Raw genomic sequence first — 22,602 nt, 5'->3', positions numbered from 1 at the left:
AGTAGAAATTAAACTGAACGTAACAAAATATTTTATTTGAAAAATGTACATAAACAATAATTTTCTTTCCATTATGTGAAAAATATATTCACTGTGCGACATTCGTTCGAAATTTCTCTGCAAACTTTGCAGAAGCATGGCGGACGTAGATTCTCTGCACGATTTGAGTTCAGATCAAAATGAAGACCAAAGCGCCATGGATGCTGACGTTGAAGAGGACGAGGTTTCGGAACGAGGGTAAATTATTGTATCAATGAAATATTACTTAATTACTTGTTGAAAGAAAAGTCAGACAGAAATTTGGTTATTGGGTGGGACCGCTGGAGTGATACAGGGTTCTTCTTTCTTGCATATTCAGAAAAATACAGTATCGCCTTTAAAGGAATCCATTTTAACAAATTGACGGACAATGTTGCGACAGGTTGATATATCATATCAGATTCAGGGAGTTTTTTTGTTAAATTTGACAGTACGAAGGTTTTCTACTAAAAAAATTTCCTCCGGACCCTGACAAGTGATACTTACACAAATTTATTAAAATGTCCAGCATGCAGTTCTCATATTTAAAAACCTCTGCAGATCTTGTTGAAATTTTTATGCCCGATATATGATGGATTTTAATTTGTTGATAAGGCCGCCTACTGTAGAGCAAGCACAGACACATGAGCGGATCCAGGAATTTTCTCCATGAAAATGAGCTTTGGTAGGGGTTCACTAGCCAGAGGTCTCAATGTAAGCACTAGAAGCAATTTGTGCCTTGTGTTTACACAGAAATATGCAAAACATTTCAAATTGAGAAGTTTGTATCCGAGTAATCTCAGCTGAGATTCGGCTCGGCTGAATATTTGAGACTGAATCTTGGAGCAGTCCTTCATCATTCATGTCTGTTCAGCAGGGTCACCTTAGTGCACATTAATTGCTAGAACCGGCCGAAGCTGCACATAAATTTCCAGACATGAATTATGAAGGACTGCTCCAAGATTCGGTGAAGGCATCAGTCCAAATATTCAGCCAAGCCGAATTGAGAACTTTTGCATCCAGAGGAAAGCCATTGAGGTTGTTTTCATTAGAAATGATTTCTTTGTTGACACAAAAAAGGAGTGGTAAATGTTCCTATTGTAAATACTAAGACCAGTCTATACGAAGGTTTTAAAGGTCATTTGGCACATAAGACTGACCTAAATTATGTCAGACCGAAAACCCACACAAACAATCTGGAATAAATAGGAAAAGTGCAGAATGAAGGAATTTTTTTTTTTGATTTAACCTATCTGGGAATTACCCCCTCACAATATCATAGTTACCAACCTTTAACCTGTAAAAAGAGGGTCATGACCCTCTTTGGAAAGCAAAAAATCTGGTCAAAATGTGTAATGCCATTCATGACATATTTACTTGGATTATGTATTATAAGTGTTTAGATTTCAAAAATATTTACAATAGAAATGTGTGTATTGCGTATTTGTTGAAGAGAAGCATTGTAACTGACAGTGGCACATTTTGAATTTTTCAAGACTGATGGAGATGGAAAATATTAAAAAAAAAAATGGACAGATTGATTAAATTTACTTCTTCAAATTAAATCATGAAATTAAAGTATTTTTTTTACATGATTTTATGTTTTGACATGTTCTGTCAGATCCTTTTTAGCTTCAGACCCAATAATGTGATTTACACAACGGACAATAAGCTTCATGCTGTCCTCAATAACTTTTTTTTTACCCATGATAATGTACGTAGCCATCGGCATTGTTTATGTAGATCCAAACGTGGGTTGCAAACTGGAAATTACACACGCGAACTAATTTACAAAATCAAATCCGGCAGTCGGGTGAAAGGTATGACCCGCCAGGTCATAAAAAATAATCAGGTTACGGATCGAAAAATCGGGTGTAGCCCGACAAAATCGGGTGAGTTGGCAACTATACAATATTTAAGCTGATACATGTGGTTTAGTTGTAATATCAATACGAACTTGAATTAAAGTGGTAATTTATTATATGAACAAGTATTTATGCAACACCATATAAATGATAATTAAAACTCCCAAACACTGGCTATTGAGGTCCATTATATAGACTTGACACATCGGACTTTAGACACAGTTCATTGGAGGATGTGGTCCGATGTCTATTGATTCACAATCATGATCGATACTCTCATTGGTTGTCAAAGCGATGAAGGAAACTCGAAAGCTGTAAAAATTTGGTGACACAACCTACAGGTTTCTTTAATCCTGATTTAGATTTACTCCATCAGGCGTTGTTATATTTTTAACACATTTTGATTGGATGTGGAGTCATCTCACTTAGTCTACTAAAATTCAGTTTATTTAGGATGCAAAATTCGAACTAAGTCAACCAAGGGAGAAGATGACACATGAGGGATCGCAGATTTACCAACTAATTGCTAAACAGTGTTAAGATCAATAAACAAATTCAAAGTTCAAGGTAAATAAGAAACTTGTAGTAAATCTGCTAATAAAGAAGATGAGAGTAGTTAATGCAGGGATTTTTTTAGGGTCTTTAGAGGGCCGAAATTCGGCCCCATTCCCAATGCTGAAAAGCAGGTGTTTTTCCCAAATTGATGCCTAAAAATTCCCAAATGATGGATACTTTGATGAAAATATGCCATGAGGGGCCGTCCAACCTCAGTGCCACTCTGTTGCAAAAAAAATTGTGACAGTTTTTTCTCTGCCAAAGACCGGAAATTAAAGCTTGTTTAAGCCTGTCACATTAATAATAAAATATCAAATGGTTAACTTTTTGCTTGTTTTCCTTATTTATTTGTATGAAACAAATTTTCCAATTTCAATCAAATATCGCCATTTTCCCCAAACTTGAAGGTCCTGGCCCCTGGATTCAAGGGGCAAAAAAATCCCAGTAATGGAAATCCTTAGGTAGCTAAGTTGGATAAATATCAATAGAATATGTTTGAAATTTATATGTCATGTTATAGGCAGAGTTCTGAAATCTATTGGGCCAAATTTTGTATTCTTTATCATTGACTGTACTCATTAGGTTTTTACACATGTGGCAGTTCATGCCCATTTTGGATAACCTCTTTTTACTGGACAGGCAAGTAAGTGTACATTCATTTGAAAACATGAAAATAACAGAATGGTAAAAAACCTTTCATAAAACTTTATATGTACAATCATTAATGTTGGAACATAATGGTTTTTCATTTCAAGATCAGTGTCAGTACAAATCTTGGTTTTTATCGGGGGGGGGGGGAGTTATTGCTTACTATTGCATACAATAAAATATTTTATTTTTTTTTAGATAGAAAAATTACTTTTAACTTACTGTTGATAGAAAATCCATAAGAATCAATATGTTTGGTATTTTGATAATCCCACTGTGATAAACTGTAGAGAGTTATTTTTGTGCATGGTGCAATTTTATTTGTTCTAATGTAAAGGCAGTGGCTGTGAATCAGATGACTCATTGGTCCTCTTGTGTACCGTTGTACAATACACAAATGTGTTTCACGTCAGTTTGAAAAAATAAGATAATTTGATGGAACAGCATGATCGTGATGTACATGTAATTGAGATGTGTTTGATGAGTTGAAGAAAGCACACAGGATCATATTGATTATTTCAATATGTTTAAATTCATTCAACATGTTGCATGTGGACTTAGCTTAAACAAATTAAAGAAACATGATAAAAAATATATATTTGAATGGAGATGAAATGACAAATATGATAATTGATTTTTATCATTTGATCAGTGGGGATCCATCATCGAGGAAGAAACATAAAAAGTTTCAGAAGAAGAGACGGCACAAAGACTTAGAGCGATCCAGTGGGGACTCCGTTACTGAAGACGACGAGGGGAAACCCGAGCTTCTCCCCGTGATACCCAGTGAAAAAGACCAGCTACAGTCGGGAATGGAGGCTGATTACGAGAGTCAGGACACGGCCTCCAAGACTGGGGAGGACAACAAAAAGAAGGCATCCGCCGGGGCCGAGGGGCCGATCCCATCCGACGCCCCAGAGGTGAGGGCTTTCTAGGAGTGGACTAACATTTTATTGAATTCACAGGGAAGAGTGTTTGCATTGATCAGATGGCCTCTTGATTTTCTTTGCAGACTTCCATCTCAGGGCTACAAAAGATTCAAAAAGCTGTGGAGTTGCTGTCTATGTCCCACGGTGCACCTAAAAGTTTGGAGGAAGCCACAAAGAAACGATACAAGTTCTGGGAGACTCAGCCCGTTCCTGAAATCAGTAAGATGGATATACAAATGTAAATTAGTGAGACAGACATACAAGTGTAAATTAGTGAGACGGACACACAAGTGTAAATTAGTAAGACAGACATACAAGTGTAAATTAGTAAGACAGACATGCACTTATAAATTGTTAATAAATCGGGAAGACAGAAATGCATTTATAAATTAGTAAGACATGTATGTATAAATTAGTAAGACATGTACGTAAAATTCCTGAACCGACCCAACCTGAAAATTTTTGGATCCATGGCAGTCCTAGTCATTCTTGTATATCTCTGCAGTAGACACAGAAATGATAAGTAAAATTCCATGGCTACCTCACCTATCAGCATTATAATTATCTAAGTTATAACTAAATCTTCTTAAATATTGATGTTATTTCTTAAGAAATTGATGGAAACGTGCCACACTTTTCTTTTAACAGATGAAAAAATTCAGGATGTGAACCAAGCCATTGAGGAGGACAAACCAGACGAGGAAATCCGGCACGATTCCTACAGTCTACCATCAGGCTTTGTTTGGGATACGCTTGACCTCTTAGACCCACTGATCGTGAGTTTCACATTAGGGTTAGACGTTTGAGATATTATCATTTCTGGATCATTCGGAATGTCATTGATAAAGGAAATCCTGTTAGGTATATTATCTTCTATTTTTCAAATACAAGTTATTTTTATATCAGTTCTTAATTTACAGCTAAAAGAACTCTACACTCTTTTGAATGAAAATTACGTGGAGGATGACGACAACATGTTTAGATTTGATTACAGTCCAGAGTTTTTACAATGGTGAGTTATAGTTTGTGGAATGTGGACGTTTTTAGTTTTATTAATTTTGACAGAAATTTTAAGTTCACTTCCAGTGTTATAATATAGGTGATATAAGTAGAAATAGCTGGCAGTTTTGTGTGATATTCAGGGTTTCTGGACTCGTGGTTTTTTTTTTTAGAAAAGACCAAGTCCTAGTAAAAAAAAACTTTTAAGTGTCCTGAAGTTAAAATGCATATGAACATGACTACCCTTGTTAGTGTACATGTATTTAAGACGTTGATTAATCACATCAGACATCCTTATTTAAAGCAGAATTGCATGCACAACATTGGCTGGTTTTTACAGATTGTGTGATCATTTGTAGGGCCCTTCAGCCCCTGGGCTGGTTTGGTTTTATAGATTGTGTTTTTATTTGTAGGGCCCTTCATCTCCCGGGCTGGTTTTTACAGATTGTGTTATTATTTGTAGGGCCCTTCAGCCCCTGGGCTGGTTTCTACAGATTGTGTTATTATTTGTAGGGCCCTTCATCTCCTGGGCTGGTTTTTAGCTCACCTGAGCTGAAAGCTCAAGTGAGCTTTTCTGATCACCCGTATTCCGGCGTCCATCCGTCTGTCCGTCCGTCCGTCTGTAAACTTTTAACATTTTTAACTTCTTCTCAAAAACCACTGGGCCAATTTCAACCAAAGTTAGCACAAAGCATCCTTAGGTAAAGGGAATTCTAAATTGTTAAAATAAAGGGCCAGGCCACCTTCCAAGGTGAGATAATCAAGAAAAGGTAAAAATAGGGTAGGGTCATTATAAATCTTCTTCTTGAGAACCACTGGGCTAGAAAAGATGAAATTTATAGATAAGCTTTATTAGGTAGTGCAGATTCTAAATTGTTAAAATCATGACCCCCGAGGGTCGGATGGGGCCACAATAGGGGATCAAAGTTTTACATACAAATATATAGGAAAAATCTTTAAAAATCTTCTTCTCAAGAACCACTGAGCCAGAAAAGCTGAGATTTATATAAAAGCTTCCTGATATAGTGCAGATTCTAAATTGTTAAAATCCTGGCCCCCGGGGGTCAGATGGGGCCACACTAGGGGATCAAAGTTTTACATACAAATATACAGGAAAAATCTTTAAAAATCTTCTTCTCAAGAACCACTGTGCCAGAAAAGCTGAGATTTATATGAAAGCTTCCTGATATAGTGCAGATTCTAAATTGTTAAAATCCTGGCCCCCGGGGGTCGGATGGGGCCACAATAGGGGATCAAAGTTTTACATACAAATATATATGAAAAATCTTTAAAAATCTTCTTCTCAAGAACCACTGAGCCAGAAAAGCTGAGATTTATATGAAAGCTTCCTGATATAGTACAGATTCTAAATTGTTAAAATCCTGGCCCCCAGGGGGTCGGATGGGGCCACAATAGGGGATCAAAGTTTTACATACAAATATATAGGAAAAATCTTTAAAAATCTTCTTCTCAAGAACCACTGAGCCAGAAAAGCTGATATTTACATAAAAGCTTTCTGACATAGTGCAGATTCAAGTTTGTTCAAATCATGGCCCCTGGGGGTTGGATGGGGCTACAAGGGAGGATCAAAGTTTTACATACAAATATATAAGGACATTCTTTAAGAATCTTCTTCTCAAGAACCACTGAGCCAGAAAAGCTGATATTCACATGAACAGCGTCCTAACATAGAGCAGATTCAAGTTTGTTCAAATCATGGCCCCCTGTTGTAGGATGGGGCCACAATAGGGGATCAAAGTTTTACATACAAATATATACGAATTTTTTTAAAAAAAATCTTCTCAAGAACCACTGAGCCAGAAAAGCTGATATTTACATCAAAGCTTTCTGATATAGTGCAGATTCAAGTTTGTTCAAATCATGGCCCCTGGGGGTAGGATGGGGCCACAAGGGGGGATCAAAGTTTTACATAAAAATATATAGGAAAAATCTTCAAATATCTTCTTCTCGTGAACCATTGGGCCAAAGAAGTTCACATTTACATGAAAGCTTTCTGACATAGTGTAGATTCAAGTTTGCAAAAACTATGGCATCCAGGGATAGGTTGGGGCCATAATAAGGACTACGGTTTTACATGCAAATATATATAGAAAGTCTTCTGATATGGACCAAGGTGACTCAGGTGAGCGATGTGGCCCATGGGCCTCTTGTTACAGATTGTGTTATTATTTGTAGGGCCCTTCAGCCCCCGGGCTGGTTTTTACAGATTGTGTTATTATTTGTAGGGCCCTTTATCTCCCGGGCTGGTTTTTACAGATTGTGTTATTATTTGTAGGGCCCTTCAGCCCCCGGGCTGGAAGAAAGACTGGCACTGTGGGGTGAGGGTGGCTAAAAGTGCAAAGCTTGTGGGCTTCATCAGTGCTGTACCTGCTTTTATCAAAATTTATGAAAAGTAAGTGAGGGTCATCAAAAATTAAACCGTAAACTCCTGTAAGTAAGGGTAAAAAATGTACGTCTATATAAATGATTTTTTTAAAAAACCACACTTTTAAGTTCATACATGCAAATGCCTCTGAGTATGTTTAGATTAAATAATACCCACAAAGAATATACAATACATATGTATGTGAAATTTTATAAAATATAAAAAAAAATATTGTTTTACAAATTCATTGTTTTTTCGGATTTGATATATTTAGTGCATCTGTATGGTACAGGGTTTTTTTTATGTGTAAATGCTTGTAAATTATGTTTTTGTAGAAAGAAGCACATGGTTGAAATAAATTTTCTGTGTGTCCACAAAAAACTGCGATCCAAACGTGTGGCTCCGGTATTGATCCGGGAGATCACAAGGAGAGTCCATGTCAAGGGGCTGTTCCAGGCGGTGTACACAGCGGGTGTGGTTCTCCCCAAACCTGTCGCCTGTTGCAGGTCTGTTCAATTCCTGTCTTTTGTATAACACAGTATGTCCTACTGCAGCAGAGAAAAAATGTAGGCATTTGATTGGACGACAAGCCAGGAATATGAGGCCGTGTACCCTGCCAAAAATAGATGGGATACAGAATGGCTTCTTTAGATCTAAATACTTAACCGCTTCGAAAAATGAATATTCATTGATCGCTCTGCTGTACGACGTATTCGTTATATGGATTCTTGGAAGGGTATATGGACGTACATTTCCTGTCAAAATATATATTCTTCCTTGCTTAACGGCTTTGGAGAATAAAAACTTTGAAAGGGAATGCGAGTCCATATACTCTGCCAAGAATCGATATAACAAATAATGTACACAAGGACCAGCGCTATCTGCTTTTCTTTCAATAGGCATCTAGACAACTTCCTTTGTTTTTTCTTACGGTTTCACTAGTGTAGTGGACTTCTCAGGTTTATGTATTTCAGATACCCGGGTAATATTAAGCAGATTTGTGTGAAATATTATGAACTTTTTAGCTGAAAGTGATATTCTGCATGTGGTGATATAGATTGGTTTTATGTAAGGTGATCCCAGTATGATTTTTAAGCCTGATACTGTCCATTCTATATTTTATGCGAGTACTTAATGTTACGAAGTGACTCCTAGGTTTCAAATCACGAGAACATTTTTAACTTGTATTTCAGCTATGGATTTACCTGCCAATTAAATTCTAATGTATTTTTTGCAAAACCATAAGATTTGAAAGCTGTAAGCATTAATGAAACCACCGTAATATTTCTTAATCCGTGTAAATCAAAAGGACTCTTTCTCCATTACACTTCATGGATGATGGTGTACATGTGTTTATATCTTCCTATGTTTTTCAGGTACTGGCATAGGTCTCTAAATCCTAGGAAATTGATAGCAGTCAAATTTTCACATTTGACGAGAAACATGACAATGCAGCGGACGTTAAAGCTGTACAAGTTACCTGATGTAAGTATATATAGTGTACAAGTTACCTGATGTAAGTATAGTGTACAAGTTACTTGATGTAAGTATATATAGTGTACAAGTTACCTGATGTAAATATATATAGTGTACAAGTTACCTGATGTAAGTATAGTGTACAAGTTACCTGATGTAAGTATAGTGTACAAGTTACCTGATGTAAGTATAGTGTACAAGTTACCTGATGTAAGTATAGTGTACAAGTTACCTGATGTAAATATATATAGTGTACAAGTTACCTGATGTAAGTATAGTGTACAAGTTACCTGATGTAAGTATAGTATACAAGTTACCTGATGTAAGTATATATAGTGTACAAGTTACCTGATGTAAGTATAGTGTACAAGTTACCTGATGTAAATATATATAGTGTACAAGTTACCTGATGTAAGTATAGTGTACAAGTTACCTGATGTAAATATATATAGTGTACAAGTTACCTGATGTAAGTATAGTGTACAAGTTACCTGATGTAAGTATAGTGTACAAGTTACCTGATGTAAGTATAGTGTACAAGTTACCTGATGTAAGTATATATAGTGTACAAGTCACAGGAAGTACAGTGTACAGCTAGAAGAACTGTAAAGTTCCCTGATATAAGCACATACACTATAGCTATGAAAGTTGTACAAGTTACTGTACTTAATGTAAGTATAGTATAGTGCAAACAATTGTACAAGGTACCTGATATAAGCTTGGTTCAATGCAAAAAGTATAGGTATGAAAATAGTACAAGTCACATGATGTAAGCAAAGAATAGAACTTGCAATAAAAACTTGTATATTTACAGCATATATATAATTTTAAGTTAAACTGCAGGGGCTTGCTCCCATTAAAAAAATGTAAACAAAATTACGTTTATATTTTAACAAGGGTGGACACGGTGTCAGACCCTTCATTCATTTCTAATCTAGTTTTCCTTGTTATTTTCGTATTTTGCCCACTCACTGCCTTAGATCTTTAAAATAGTCACTATTCTACCAAGGCATCTTTTAAAAAAAATTTAACAGGAGGAAGCCCCTGTGGTTAAAACAAACATTTCTTAAATCCTGCATTAAAAACAATTTTTAAACACAGTAAAGTTATTTTAACATAAATTTGCAAGGTTGCTATAATGCAAAAATTAATGTTGAATTTTTTGCAATGATGTGCTATTTACAAGTGATAAGGACTATGTTTTCTTGTGCTTTTACAGAACACGAAGACCCCAGGCTTCCGAGCATTCACACCAGCAGATGTCTCAGATACTTTTAATTTATTAAGAAAGGTGAGTAGTTCGAGGGCTTTGCCAAGAGTGTGTAAATTGACAATTTTGTGTAATTAGTTAATTATTTTAAACAACATAATTATTTCCCTGATTTTATTTTTGTTAATTTTACTCTGATATTGCAAGAAAGGGCTTTGAATGATGTTGGTATAAGATTTAATAGTTTTTCAATGCATCTGGAAAAATCTAAAACAGAGTAAAAATTTCTTGGTATGCAATATGTATACATGTATGTACATGAATATCTGATTGGGAGTGATTTGATGCACAAAATAATTCACTGACACTTTTCACCATGAATTTTTGGCAGTTTTTAGACAAGTTTGACTTGTCACCAACCTTTTCAATGGAAGAATTCCGTCATTGGTTTATCCCAAGGCCTGGAATTGTGGACACATATATCGTGGAGGTGAGTCTTCTTGCGTTAGATCATCTTCACAAGTCAAGGGTTATTGATTCGTTACCTTGCACTAACTCTTGACATCAGTGACTATCGGGCTTGTTCTGATTGGTTCCACATAAGAGTGGGAACCAATAAGAATACGGTTCTATTTATAACAATGCGAAGCGAGAGATTCAAATAAAAACATGTGTATTAGGGTCAGTGCGAGGTAACGAATGAATAACCCTTGACTTGTGAAGATCGCATTAGATGCTAGGTTTATTTCTAGACCAGGGATTGTTGTCATGCATGTCGCTGAGGTGAATTTTCTTACGTTAGATACATGTACAAGGTTTGTTAATGCTTGGTTTTCTTAGTCTGTTGTGTGGTCTTTAAATTTTCATAAATCATGTCGTAACACTTGATCTGAAATTCATTATATGTAAATAATCAGATATATGGAGGTATCTACTGTATGAACAAAGTCAGTAATTCCACAATTTAGTCGAGCATTTACGTTTAGCATCAACTTCGTTATTTCTCAGGAGCACCACATCTTTGTCAATTCACATTGCTGGAATGCATATTTCCCATATAGATCCAGTGTCAATAATTATTGGGTTTTTCTTTCTCGCAGAGGAATGGAACGATTACGGACTTTGTCAGTTTCTACACGCTTCCCTCCACGGTTATGCATCATCCACAACACAAGCTCCTGAAAGCAGCGTATTCCTTCTACAACGTCAGCACCGTGACCCCCTGGGTAGATCTGATGCAAGACGCACTCATCGTAGCAAAAAATGTTAGTGAGACTTTCTTTGTAGAACTTGTGTGAGAGTGAAGTACAAGCAATTGTGTTTTTATACGCCCGTCAAAGATGGGATGTATTATGGTATGGTGTTGTCCATCTGTCCGGACCTTGTTGGCAAAAGACGAAATGAACTTTACACTGCAGGATCTTACAACTTGGTACATTTTATCACCATGATGAGAGAAAACTGCCATTTGTTTCTCAAGGTCAAAGGTCAAGTTCGTAGTATCAGTTAATAGGAAAACCTTTTAGGCAGAATACAGACTGAACTATTGGGGTTAGGACCATCCAACTTGGTACACATACACCTTATGCCAAGTGGAGGGTGTCTTTTGTTTCTCTAAGTCAAAGGTCAAGGTCATAGTATCATTTAGGAGAAAAACCTTATTTTCGCTATAGATACAGCATTTTAATCATAAGCTGCCTCTTGGAGGAATAAGTTCAGTTTGCATTTCAGCTGGATTGGTGCACCATGACCTACTTTGGGGGTAAAAGTAGGTCAAAACAGTTTTCCAGATTTTTTTTTCATCATGAATACAGGTATAGCCCTGAAATTCTGTCACAACCTCCCTATCAGAGAAAGAAATATGTACATAATCAACTCACATTTTCATTTGATTGGTGCACCGTTACCTACTTTAGGGCTAAAAGTAGGTCAGATAGTTTTCTGGACTTTTTCTCATCACAGATACAAATACATGTATTGCACTGAGGGTGTAATGGGGGTATGTTGTACCGTTTGCGGTACTCTTGTGAGGGTAGACAACCTGGACAGCTGCCAACCAGGAATAGTTAGGAATGTAATTCTTTGTACTGGGGATATTTCTCTGCCATTTAAGAAATAAATTTCACTTTCGAAAAATACACGAGGACGTGAACTGGGATGCTTTATGTTAGTAAGTTAACTGTATAAAGTGTGTTAGGGCTTCACGAAAAGTAGGCTGGTGTGAAGCGTTGCAATTCATACCCTTGTGTACATATGCATGCATTTTAAAATTGTATGTTTACATTTTACTTTCATTTCTGTCGAAATATTCCCAGCTGTTGAAATTATCATACTACATGTATATTCAAAAGTCTCTTTATTAACAGATTTTAAATGAAAGTCTACATACTGTATATACAGTTGAACTTCAGTATCTCAAACACTGATATCTTGAATAACATGGATATGTCGAAGTGATTCAGAAGACCCAACCACTTATTCTTCAAATATTTTACCCTCATTATCTCGAATCCTCAGATATCTCAGAAGTTTTTCCTTGGTCCTTTCGAGTTTGAGGTGACGAGGCTTGATTGTACTAGTAGCTGTTTGTTTTAAGAGCACATCAAGTTCAGAAAAAGAAAAAATGTCTGTAAAAACAAAATGATGACTTGCTGTTCTGCGGCTTTTTGTAGATGGGTTTTGATGTCTTCAATGCATTAGACCTTATGGAGAACAAAGAATTTTTGGAGAAGTTGAAGTTTGGAATCGGTGATGGAAACCTCCAGTATTATCTATATAACTGGCGATGTCCCCAAATGAATCCTCATCAGGTACAATTTATCTATAGGATAAATACAGGTTACAATTATCATCTCATGAGGTACAATTTATCTATAGGATAAATACAGAAATACAGATTACAATTATCATCTCATGAGGTACAATTTATCTATAGGATAAATACAGAAATACAGATTACAATTATCATCTCATGAGGTGCAATTTATCTATAGGATAAATACAGTTTACAATCATCATACTAAATGAATCCTCATCAGGTACAATTTATCTATAGGATAAATACGGTTTACAATTATCATACTAAATGATAACACATAGGTTGTAATCATCCAACTAAATGATAACACATACACTGTAGGTTATAATCATCATACTAAATGATAACACATAGGTTATAATTATCATACTAAATGATGGTATGCAGGTCACAATTATTATAAGGTGTGATAATGTGCAGGTTACAATCATTGAATTATAGGATATCTTTTCTACAGGACAGGTTTTTCTCAGATACATGTTACTGTTATACTAAGATGATTTGGATCTCTTATTAATAACAAATTATATTATGTTTACATTAGTTTTGGGTTAAATTGTATATTGACTGGGCTACAGATATATTGACCAGGCTGAAGAGATATTAACTGGGCTACAGATATATTGACTGGGCTACAGATTTATTGACTGGACTACAGATTTATCAGATATATTGACTGGGCTACAGATTTATCAGATATATTGACTGGACTACAGATATATTGACTGGGCTACAGATTTATTGACTGGGCTACAGATTTATCAGATATATTGACTGGGCTACAGATTTATTGACTGGGCTTCAGATATATTGACTGGGCTACAGATATATTGACTGGGTTACAGATAGTTACTGTTCCAAAGATTGGAGAAGGATGCTATATTTTTATTTTCCATCATGTAAATACCAGAGCAGTTGGTGTTCATTGTGTCCATCTGTCCCCTCTTGTGTTCATTTCTAGATCTGAATTATCTGCTTTCATCATACTTGATTCACAGATACCTCATAATAACAGCATGACTGCCAAAGTTTTCTTACTACGACCTTCAGTATGACCTTGAATTTCCGGATTTGGCAATTAGCTTGTTTCTGAATTACCTGTAGAAGCTGCTTTCATTGTACTTTATTTACAGGTAGTGTTTAATGACAGCATGACCTTTACCTTCCATATAAATTCGACCTATATTTCTGGATTTTGCATTACCTTGGCCTCACATTACTGCACTTCGTAGCTCATTAGATATTTATTTCTGGATTTTGTCTGTGGCACATAAGTTTTCTATTTCTGGATTTTGCCTATAGGTCATTAAATGGTAGCTCAGTGGTAGAGCTTTTGTTTCATGACTGGGAGGTTGTGAGTTCGAGCCCCAATCATGCCATGACCATGTCAAACAAAAGACGTCAACATGCATGTAGGAATTATAGTGATTGTTCCTTCGCCAAATGCTCAGCATTTAGAAGTGAGAATCACAGGTCTTTTGGAAATGACCTTAAAAGCAGAGGTCCCTGACGGCTAAGCATAGGTCTAAATATGTAGTACTTTATCTACAGCTGATGACCATCTCAATATGAGTGAAAAATTCTCAAAGGGACATAAGATAAAGAAACAACATATATTGAATTTCTATTTCTGGATTTTGTCTGTAACTCATTAGATATCTATTTCTGGATTTTGTCTGTAACTCATTAGATATCTATTTCTGGATTTTGTCTTTAACTCATTAGAATGATATCTATTTCTGGATTTTGTCTGTAACTCATTAGATATCTATTTCTGGATTTTGTCTTTAACTCATTAGATATCTATTTCTGGATTTTGTCTGTAACTCATTAAATATCTATTTCTGGATTTTATCTGAAACTCATTAGATATCTATTTCTGAATTTTGTCTGTAACTCATTAAATATCTATTTCTGGATTTTATCTCAAACTCATTAGATATCTAATTCTGAATTTTGTCTTTAACTCATTAGATTCCTATTTCTGGATTTTATCTGAAACTCATTAAATATCTATTCTGGATTTTGTCGGTAACTTATTAAATATCTATTTCTGGATTTTGACGGTAACTTATTAAATATCTATTTCTGGATTTTGTCTGTAACTCATTAGATCTATTTCTGGATTTTGTCTGGAGTTCATAGAATATCTATTTCTGGATTTTGTCTGGAGCTCATAAAATATCTATTTCTGGATTTTATCTGAAACTCATTAGATATCTATTCTGGATTTTGTCTGTAACTCATTAGATATCTATTTCTGGATTTTGCATTATCTTGTCCTCATACATGTAATGTATGACTGAATTTTGTCTGTAGCTCATAAGATATTTATTTCTGGAATTTGCATTGTCTTGACCTCAAATGACTGGATTTTCTCTGTAGCTCATTAGATATTTATTTTCAGATTTTGTCTGGAGCTCATAAAATATCTATTTCTGGATTTTGTTTGGAGCTCATAAAATATCTATTTCTGGGTTTTGTCTGGAGCTTATAAAATATCTATTTTTGGATTTTGTCTGGAGCTTATAAAATATCTACCGTATATACTCGCCTATAAGTCGGATTTTTGGGAGTCAATTTTTGGTCCTAAACTCTATGTCCGACTTATAGGCGTGTCCTAAGAAGATTGGTATTTTTCTGGGCGGCGAAATGTAGTGTTTTTTAAACAACTCTGACGATTATCATGGACTACCACACAAATGATTATTGTTCACAAATATCTAGACGTATTGTTTGTGTATTTTAAAATCATGTATAAAGTACAAGTATTTACATATCTTTATCTAGTTAAAAATTATTTACATACCGATAACTAATATTTTCAATTCAACTAATCTATCGTTTATCGGTAAAATTGAATTACGAACCCGATTTAATATTGAAATATTCATATGTATACCGGCTGAAATATATTTCATAACAGACTGAATATTGTTAACAGATAATTTAGATCATCATTCTTGACTCTTTTAACTTTATTGTTGATACAATGAATTATACCAGAATCCCACAATAACAGTTTGCGCGAGGCGCGTGCCACTAAGTAAACACGGTGTCAGGTACTGGTAATTAGGAGACCATAATTGCTTGGGTAACAAGGGATCATTGCCCATAATAGAACAAGGGTTGCGTTTAAACCCCAATAGATATGGCTTGGATATTGAGTAGATCATAATTATTAATTTCTCGAAATATTTGTTGAAACATAGGTAAAAACACTAGAGCATTGACTTGAAATTGTCAACCGAATCTGACAAAAATTTGTACCGACTTATAAGCGGGTCAATGGCAAATTCCTACAAAATAACCTTAAAAAAATACAACCGACTTATAGGCAGACCGACTTATAGGCGAGTATATACGGTATTTCTGGATTTTGTTTGGAGCTTTTTAAAATATCAATTTCTGGATTTTGTCTGGAGCTCATAGAATATCTATTTCTGGATTTTGTCTGGAGCTCATAGAATATCTATTTCTGGATTTTGTCTGGAGCTCATAAAATATCTATTTCTGGATTTTGTCTGCAGCTTATAAAATATCTATTTCTGGATTTTGTCTGCAGCTCATAAAATATCTATTTCTGGATTTTGCATTGCATTGGCCTCACATGACTGTATTTTGTCTGTAGCTCATTACATATATATGCTTTCATCAATCTTCATGCATGCAAGGATAGATCCAGATGAGAACATGAGTACTGTGTCGAGGTATTTCTTCCTTTATCTTTTGTATGACCCTTGACCTCGCATCCAGATTTTACAATGAACTTTTATAATTGGGCTTTGTAGATAAATTTTTGATGGGACATTCATTTTCTTTCTTTATCCCTTTTGAGCTTTGTGAGATATATTTCATGTTTGATGATTTAGGTGAGGGGCTAGGGTAGGTAAATGCATCGGAAGGTCAAGTGCAAAAAATCAAATTTTTGTCACATGGGTTTAGTAATAATTTACACCAGGAAGGATTTTCTAATTACTTTATGATTTATTTTGAAATTAGTGTGAGAGAGAGAGTTAGAGAGAGAGACAATGATCTAAGTAATGGTTAATTTCTTTTGCAGGTTGGACTAGTACTACACTGAGAGTTACACGGATTAGATTTCCCAATTAATTTATGAGGATACAATGAATTAAGCTTTTTAAAAAGAATGAGGGCAAACTAATCTCCCAGAGACAACAGACCATGGTGCAGACTCGCAGCGGAAAACCCAGTCCCATAGTGCTGAGTTTTCGCAACCCAAACCTGAGTGAACAAACCATTACAAGGAATTAAACCTTCGCGTGCCAACAGATTACATGCAATCCCTTATAGGGTATGATATTATACGGATCATGTTTCATGTGTTTGTTTCCATTGTACACTTGTAATACAATTTTCGGGTCTGCTTTTTTAATTTATGGCACATATACATAGTACTTGGTCATCTGTGCATGGTACATATAGATATTACAATTTGTATTATTGAATCAATAAAATTGAATTACTTTATTTATATTTGAGTGACATATTATTATTATGTGTGTGTGTGTGCTCGAAGCTGAAAGAGCCAATTTCGGGAAAAGTGACAGCAAGGGTGAAAATTGTCAGCTCTTACACTGCGTGTGTAGACAAGATTACATATACTTTCGCATGAATTTCATTCTAAGGACTACTTGTACATGTATAATAACAGCATCAACATTTGAAAGCTTTAAAGAGACTAAATCCCCTTTTATTATACTCCCACAAAAAAAATTGTGGGGGGTGGGGTATACTGGAATCGGGTTGCCGTCTGTAGACGCAATGGTTTCCGGGCTCTAAAGTGTTATCCTTTCCACCTACAGTCACTATATCATATATATGGACTACCCATGGAACAAAGCTGTTCCCTATCAATTAAAAGGTCAAAGATCAAGCGCACTGGACATCAAAGTAGCAACATGGTTTCCGGGCTCTAAAGTGTTACCCTTTCCACCTACAGTCACCATATCTTACATATGGACTACCCATGGGACGAAGATGTTCCTTATCGAATTTGGGGTCAAAGGGTCAAGCACACTGGACATTGAAGTAGCAATATGGTTTCTGGGCTCTAAAGTGTTATCCTTTTCACCTACAGTCACCATATCATGCATATGGACTTCCCATGGGACGAACATGTTCCCTATCGATTTTGGGGTCTAAAGGTCAAGCGCACTCATAGAGAAGAGACTACCCAAGGTTTTGTCATGCCCTTTCTTTTGTATACTCAGGAAAGAGGTAATTTATTAACAATACCCTTTTGGAGATTGGGGTAAACGGGGGTATTCTTAGTGAGCATTGCTCATAGTACCTTTTGTTTCATGACTGGTCACGGTAGCTCAGTGGTAGAGCGTTCGCTTCATAACCAGGAGGTTGTGAGTACGAGCCCTGCTCGTGCCATAGCCGTGTCAAACCTTAGACGTTAAAATAGGTGCTCCTTCACAAAACACTTGAATGACATTAGAAGTGACAATCACAGGTCTTTCGGATATGACCTTAAATATGGAGGTCCCGTATCGCGGCAGGCATTGGCTCGATAAAGAAACCTCGCTGCTACGGCCCTGAGTGCTAAGTATGGTACTTCACCTACAGCTGGTGACGTCTCAATATGAGTGAAAACGTCTCGATGGGACATAAAACAAATAATCAATCAAATCTTTTATTTCATAAAGTTGATCATGTCCAACACTGCAGTCCTACATAATTTGTGTTTGATAAAATATTTACAATCTTTCAGAGTACATGATAAGTGACACATTTTCTGCTCATTTTGATGTGAATATAAAGTTTGTCCAATTTCTAAAGAAAACGAGTACTGCAAATGGTACATCATCCGTGTGTCAGACAGGGATGACAAAATTTCAGTGCAATATCCCAATTCATTATGAGAAAAAATCCAGGTAACTATTTTACATACTTTTAACCCTAAAGTATGTCACAGTGTACGAATTAAGCTGAAATGCAAACTGAATCTGTATATCTCTGGATTGATTGATTGTATATTATGTATGTAATGTCCCTCAGGAGAATATTTCACTCGGTACATGGTCACTAATGCCTGTGAAGGGCTGCAAATTTTAGGCCTATGCTCAGCACTTATGGCCATTGAGCAGGGAGGGATCTTTATTGTGCCACACCTGCTTTGACACGGGGCATCAGTTTTGTGGTCTCATCCAAAGGACAGCCTCATTAAGTTGCCTCTTACGACAAGCAAGAGGTACTGAGGACTTAGTCTAATCGGGATCGCCGCAGGAGATGGTGCACCAATCCAGCTGAAACGCAAACTCACTCTTGTAACCAAATTTCAAAGCTACACATACATCTGTTATGGAAAAAAGAACAGCATCTGTATCCATAATGTAAAAAATCTGGAAACTGTTTGACATACTTTTAGCCCTGAAGTTGGTCATAGTGCACCAATCCAGCTGTAATGCAAAGTCACTCTTGTAACCTATCCATGCAATGGAAATAAAAGGAAAAAGTCTGGAAAACATGACCTCAAACAAATGACAGCACCAAGATTTAATACGTCCCCGTCTGATAATGGACATATAAAAACGTGAAAAATTGTCATTTTAGGTCAAAATATCGAAACTAGGGGGGAAATATAATGTTTGTGATGTCATTAATTCTGGTTGTACATCATGGTCTAATTTTGAATAACTGAGTTGCACAAAATTCACTGGATTTTAAAGCAAAAGCACTATCAGTTACACACATTAGAAGTATATGTGGAGGAGACTATCAGTTAACACACGTTTACTTAGAAGTATATGTGGATGAGAATATCAGTTAACACACTTTAGAAGTATATGTGGATGAGACTATCAGTTACACACATCAGAAGTATATGTGGATGAGAATATCAGTTAACACACTTTAGAAGTATATGTGGATGAGACTATCAGTTACACACATCATAAGTATATGTGGATGAGGCTATCAGTTAACACACTTTAGAAGTGTATGTGGATGAGACTATCAGTTACACACATCAGAAGTATATGTGGATGAGGCTATCAGTTAACACACTTTAGAAGTGTATGTGGATGAGATTATCAGTTAACAACTTTTAGAAGTACATGTATATGTGGATGAGACTCGGTTACACACATTAGAAGTATATGTGGATCAGAGACCATCCGTTAACACACATTAGAGGTATATGTGGATGAGACTATCAGTTACATTACAAGTATATGTGGATGAGACTATCAGTTAACACACATTAGAGGTATATGTGGATGAGACTATCAGTTAACACACTTTTAGAAGTAGTATATGTGGAGGAGACTATCAGTTACACACATCAGAAGTATATGTGGATGAGGCTATCAGTTAACACACTTTAGAAGTGTATGTTGATGAGACTATCAGTTAACACACTTTTAGAAGTACATGTATATGTGGATGAGACTCGGTTACACACATTAGAAGTATATGTGGATCAGAGACCATCCGTTAACACACATTAGAGGAATATGTGGATGAGACTATCAGTTACATTAGAAGTATATGTGGATGAGACTATCAGTTACACACATTAGAGGTATATGTGGATGAGACTATCCGTTACACACATTGGAGGTGTATGTGGATGAGACTATCAGTTAACACACATTAGAGATATATGTGGATGAGTCCATCCATTACACACATTAGAGGTATATGTGGATGAGACTATCAGTTACACACATTAGAGGTATATGTGGATGAGACTATCAGTTAACACACATTAGAGGTATATGTGGATGAGACTATCAGTTAACACACATTAGAGGTATATGTGGATGAGACTATCAGTTAACACACTTTTAGAAGTACATGTATATGTGGATGAGACTCGGTTACACACATTAGAAGTATATGTGGATCAGAGACCATCCGTTAACACACATTAGAGGAATATGTGGATGAGACTATCAGTTACATTAGAAGTATATGTGGATGAGACTATCAGTTACACACATTAGAGGTATATGTGGATGAGACTATCCGTTACACACATTGGAGGTGTATGTGGATGAGACTATCAGTTAACACACATTAGAGATATATGTGGATGAGTCCATCCATTACACACATTAGAGGTATATGTGGATGAGACTATCAGTTACACACATTAGAGGTATATGTGGATGAGACTATCAGTTAACACACATTAGAGGTATATGTGGATGAGACTATCAGTTAACACACATTAGAGGTATATGTGGATGAGACTATCAGTTAACACACTTTTAGAAGTACATGTATATGTGGATGAGACTCGGTTACACACATTAGAAGTATATGTGGATCAGAGACCATCCGTTAACACACATTAGAGGTATATGTGGATGAGACCATCAGTTAACACACATTAGAGGTATATGTGGATGAGACTATCAGTTAACACACATTAGAGGTATATGTGGATGAGACCATCCGTTACACACATTAGAGGTATATGTGGAGGAGACTATCAGTTAACACACATTAGAGGTATTTGTGGATGAGACTATCAGTTAACACACATTAGAGGTATATGTGGATGAGACCATCCGTTACACACATTAGAGGTATATGTGGAGGAGACCATCCGTTACACACATTAGAGGTATATGTGGATGAGACTATCAGTTAACACACTAGGGAGTCCTAACAGAGGTTACTGGTCTCAATATTCATTTAAAAGGCATTGTAGTAAACTAACTGGTGATCAAACTAACTGGTCAATCAATTACTATAAATGTTAGACAAGATGGTAAGCAGTATATGCATGCAAGATATTGCAAAGGCCCAATTCTGCAAGATGGGTTTGTGTAACACAATACCCCCAAAGCATGGGCACATGGAATTATAGAAAATTTTGATGTTTTTAAGTAACATTGACACTGACAGTTCACTAAGTCTCTACCTTGTATGAGGGGGTTCGACAGGGCAGTCTGATTAAAACCAGCCCCCTTCTCCTATCATTGTCAGGGTCTGACGGGTATCGCTTGGAGGTCATCTTAAGATGACCTTGCATAATTTAAATTTCAACCAATCATATTACCAGTAACGCTTATCGATTCTTGAAAACGTAGCTCTTTCGATATAGAAGGTGAAAAAAGATATGATGATGCAACAGTAAGCGATAGAAGGGGGGCTGGTTTTAATCAGACTGTTCAACAGGGTAAAACCGAAGGGGAGAGAAGAAAAGTGAGGGGAGAGATAAAAGGCATGGAATAGATGGTCCCCCTTGTATAGTCGAGGAGGTATATACTAAATCATCATTATGGTCGATTTTCTTTTAAAACAGGAATGACAAGAGGCCTATGGGCAACATCGTTCACCTGAGTCACACTGGCCCTTGTGATTTTCAAAAGATATTTTTTCACCAATCTTTATTCCCATGAAAATTTTTCACCGCATATTGTAGCCCCAAAGGATCACAACTTACCTGAAAATAAATTCACATAACGGACATGCCTCAACAACAGGATCTTGCTGATTTGGATAAGACCAAGGTCACAAGGTCATAGATCATGGTTCATGACATATTGAATAGGTTGGATTTTTACTTAAGTAGGGTGTCCGGATAGCGCGGAGCTTTTCACCACTACGACCCGAGTTTGATTCCTGTGATCAGCAGTGGTTGTATGTGAGAGGGTATGGCGGCTGCCCACTCAGACTTAGGTTTCCTCCCACATAAATGACACTTTAGTGCAAAC

The 22,602-nt window shown here is 36.2% G+C and overlaps 2 protein-coding genes across 2 annotated transcripts in view; both read left to right on the top strand.

Annotated features, from left to right (window-relative positions):
• Window positions 1-22,602, top strand: part of LOC125674557 (uncharacterized) — a 412,455-nt gene that overhangs the window by 45,964 nt on the left and 343,889 nt on the right. The gene's annotated exons all lie outside the window — the stretch shown is intronic.
• LOC125665712 (glycylpeptide N-tetradecanoyltransferase 2-like) lies at window positions 2-17,399 on the top strand. Its single transcript, XM_048898501.2, has 13 exons — window positions 2-237; window positions 3,739-4,006; window positions 4,099-4,234; window positions 4,664-4,791; window positions 4,936-5,027; window positions 7,311-7,427; window positions 7,736-7,906; window positions 8,777-8,885; window positions 10,096-10,167; window positions 10,478-10,576; window positions 11,187-11,351; window positions 12,759-12,896; window positions 16,968-17,399. Exons 1-13 carry the CDS (start codon window positions 137-139, stop codon window positions 16,986-16,988), a joined length of 1,617 nt encoding a protein of 538 aa, XP_048754458.1. The 5' UTR covers window positions 2-136; the 3' UTR covers window positions 16,989-17,399.

This window comes from Ostrea edulis, chromosome 10 (assembly GCF_947568905.1).
Source record: "Ostrea edulis chromosome 10, xbOstEdul1.1, whole genome shotgun sequence".
Lineage (NCBI taxonomy): Eukaryota > Metazoa > Mollusca > Bivalvia > Ostreida > Ostreidae > Ostrea > Ostrea edulis.
This window is presented reverse-complemented; position numbering and strand designations above follow the sequence as displayed.